At 45.7% G+C, this 2,147-nt stretch overlaps 1 protein-coding gene across 1 annotated transcript in view; it reads left to right on the plus strand.

The window, feature by feature from the left end:
* Positions 1-218: 218 nt before the first annotated feature.
* Positions 219-2,147, plus strand: part of gpr37a (G protein-coupled receptor 37a) — a gene marked incomplete at both ends in the record, with an annotated part of 11,721 nt that continues 9,792 nt past the window's right edge. Inside the window, 2 exons of the mRNA XM_080028486.1 lie at positions 219-689; positions 1,703-1,987. Coding sequence (XP_079884612.1) covers positions 219-689; positions 1,703-1,987 — 756 coding nt within the window. The remainder of the gene's footprint in view (positions 690-1,702; positions 1,988-2,147) is intronic.

Genomic DNA, 2,147 nt, shown 5'->3' on the forward strand with positions numbered 1-2,147 from the left:
ACACAATGTTGCTGCTGCGTCCCATATCGAAGTTACTGTATTTGTGGCTGTGTTGTAGCGAGGCCGTAGTGGTGGCGAGTCAGCTCCACTTGCCCGAAGAAACAAAGAGCACTTTGAGTGTTCATTATGAATCCACCACCGCTGTTAGGAATGCTGCACATAGCCGGAGATGGCGCACTGTCATTGGGCAAGACAATGGAGGGACGCACGGTAAAAGTATGGAGGTCTCGTCGTCGTTGGGGTTGGATACTGTTAACCACCAATCAGCCACTAAACTGATACAGACAGAGAAACACCGTCTGGCTGTGCGTAAAAGGACCGTACCCAAACACACACACGTACCCAGATACGAAGCCTTACGCACGGATGTAAACAAGACCAGTGAGGGGCTGAATAGTGGATGTAGTAGTCCTGTAGAACCGCTTAAACACACCAAGCATGGACGCGGTTGCAGCCCTAAAAGAACCAGACACAACAGCGACAGGCGACACAGACGGAGCTCCGAGAAAGAGAGAAGGAGCAAGCGCAGCGGGCCACTTCAGGAGGCCGATTTGGAAGCTCTACCGTCGGCCTTGGCGCAGGAGCAAGACGGTCTGAACGCCAGTGACTATGAGGAGGAATACACCGCGCCAGACATTCCAGAATCCACGCCGTTCGTGCCGGTTAACACGCGCAACAGACGGAAGCAGGTACACAAAAAACGGGCAATAACACTCAATCTCTCTGACATCTCTTAAAGGAGCTACGAGGAACTTTTAAATATTTCTGAAACAGTCTAATTTTTTCCTCTGATGATCGTAAATTACATGTAACAGCAAACGAGACCATCAGTGCAAAGAAGAATGCTATTGTTATATAGTTTTTCTTAATGCCTTTGTCATGGGTCCCTTACCCTGGAACTATAGCTGGGATAGTATAGCCTACTGCTTTTGTCCAAAGGGGGCGAAAGAATTAACAAAAGCTCGGTGCACCTTTTAAGCAAACCAAATAGTCCAGTGTCTATCTTAGTACTGGGGGGTGGAAGGGGGGGGGGTCCTAAGTCACACAATCCACCTGATTTAAAAACACTTCAGACCCACTGAAATCCCCCGTGTTTAAGCCCCTGTTACTGTAAACCCAAATCCACTAAATCCGTCTAACTATGTAATTTTGGGAGTTAGCTGCATGGTAGTAAGCATCTATCTATCTATCTATCTATCTATCTATCTATCTATCTATCTATCTATCTATCTATCTATCTATCTATCTATCTATCTATCTATCTATCTATCTATCTATCTATCTATCTATCTATCTATCTATCTATCTATCTATCTATCTATCTATCTATCTATCTATCTATCTATCTGTCCTCATTGGTGTAAAATCACCTCTGCCAATAATCTGAATTATCCTCCTGAGCGGAGAATTACAAATATTAATGTTACATTTTGTACATTGAGCAGGCAGGTCTTATATTATGGAGGAATCCATGTTTGTTGGAATGTCATCAGGTGCATTGTTTAAAATGTAGAATTGTTCTTGTCCTTGAAGGCCACTGTAGCTTCTGTTATTATTCAAAAGGGGTGGGGTTACCCAGGGAGCGTTGCATTCTAGAACTCTCTAGAACTTTTTAGAACTTTCTTGATTATGTCATATTAAACACTGCACCTTTAACATTCTACATCAACATTCTAAATCAACATTCTACATTCCGTTCCAGGTGAAGAACCCGTTCTACCCGGTAACCGCCGAGTCGTACGGCGCTTACGTCATCGTGATAGTCGCGGCCGTCATCTTCAGCGTGGGTATCCTAGGCAACGTGTCCGTGATGTGCATCGTGTGTCACAACTACTACATGAGGAGCATCTCCAACTCGCTGCTGGCGAACCTGGCTCTCTGGGACTTCACCGTCGTTTTCTTCTGTCTGCCGCTGGTCCTGTTCCACGCGCTCACCAAAAACTGGCTGCTGGGACAGTTCTCCTGCAAGGTCATACCCTATCTGGAGGTAAGAGATAAACACACACACACACACACACACACACACACACACTCACTCACTCACTCCCCCCCCCCCCCGTCTGTGTGTGTGTGAGTGTGTTTGTGTGTTTTTATTTATTTTTTAAATGTTGTGGGGGAGGGAGTAAGTGAGTGAGTGAGTGTGCGCG

This window comes from Ammodytes marinus, assembly GCF_949987685.1.
Source record: "Ammodytes marinus genome assembly, chromosome: 5".
In the NCBI taxonomy this organism is placed as follows: domain Eukaryota; kingdom Metazoa; phylum Chordata; class Actinopteri; order Uranoscopiformes; family Ammodytidae; genus Ammodytes; species Ammodytes marinus.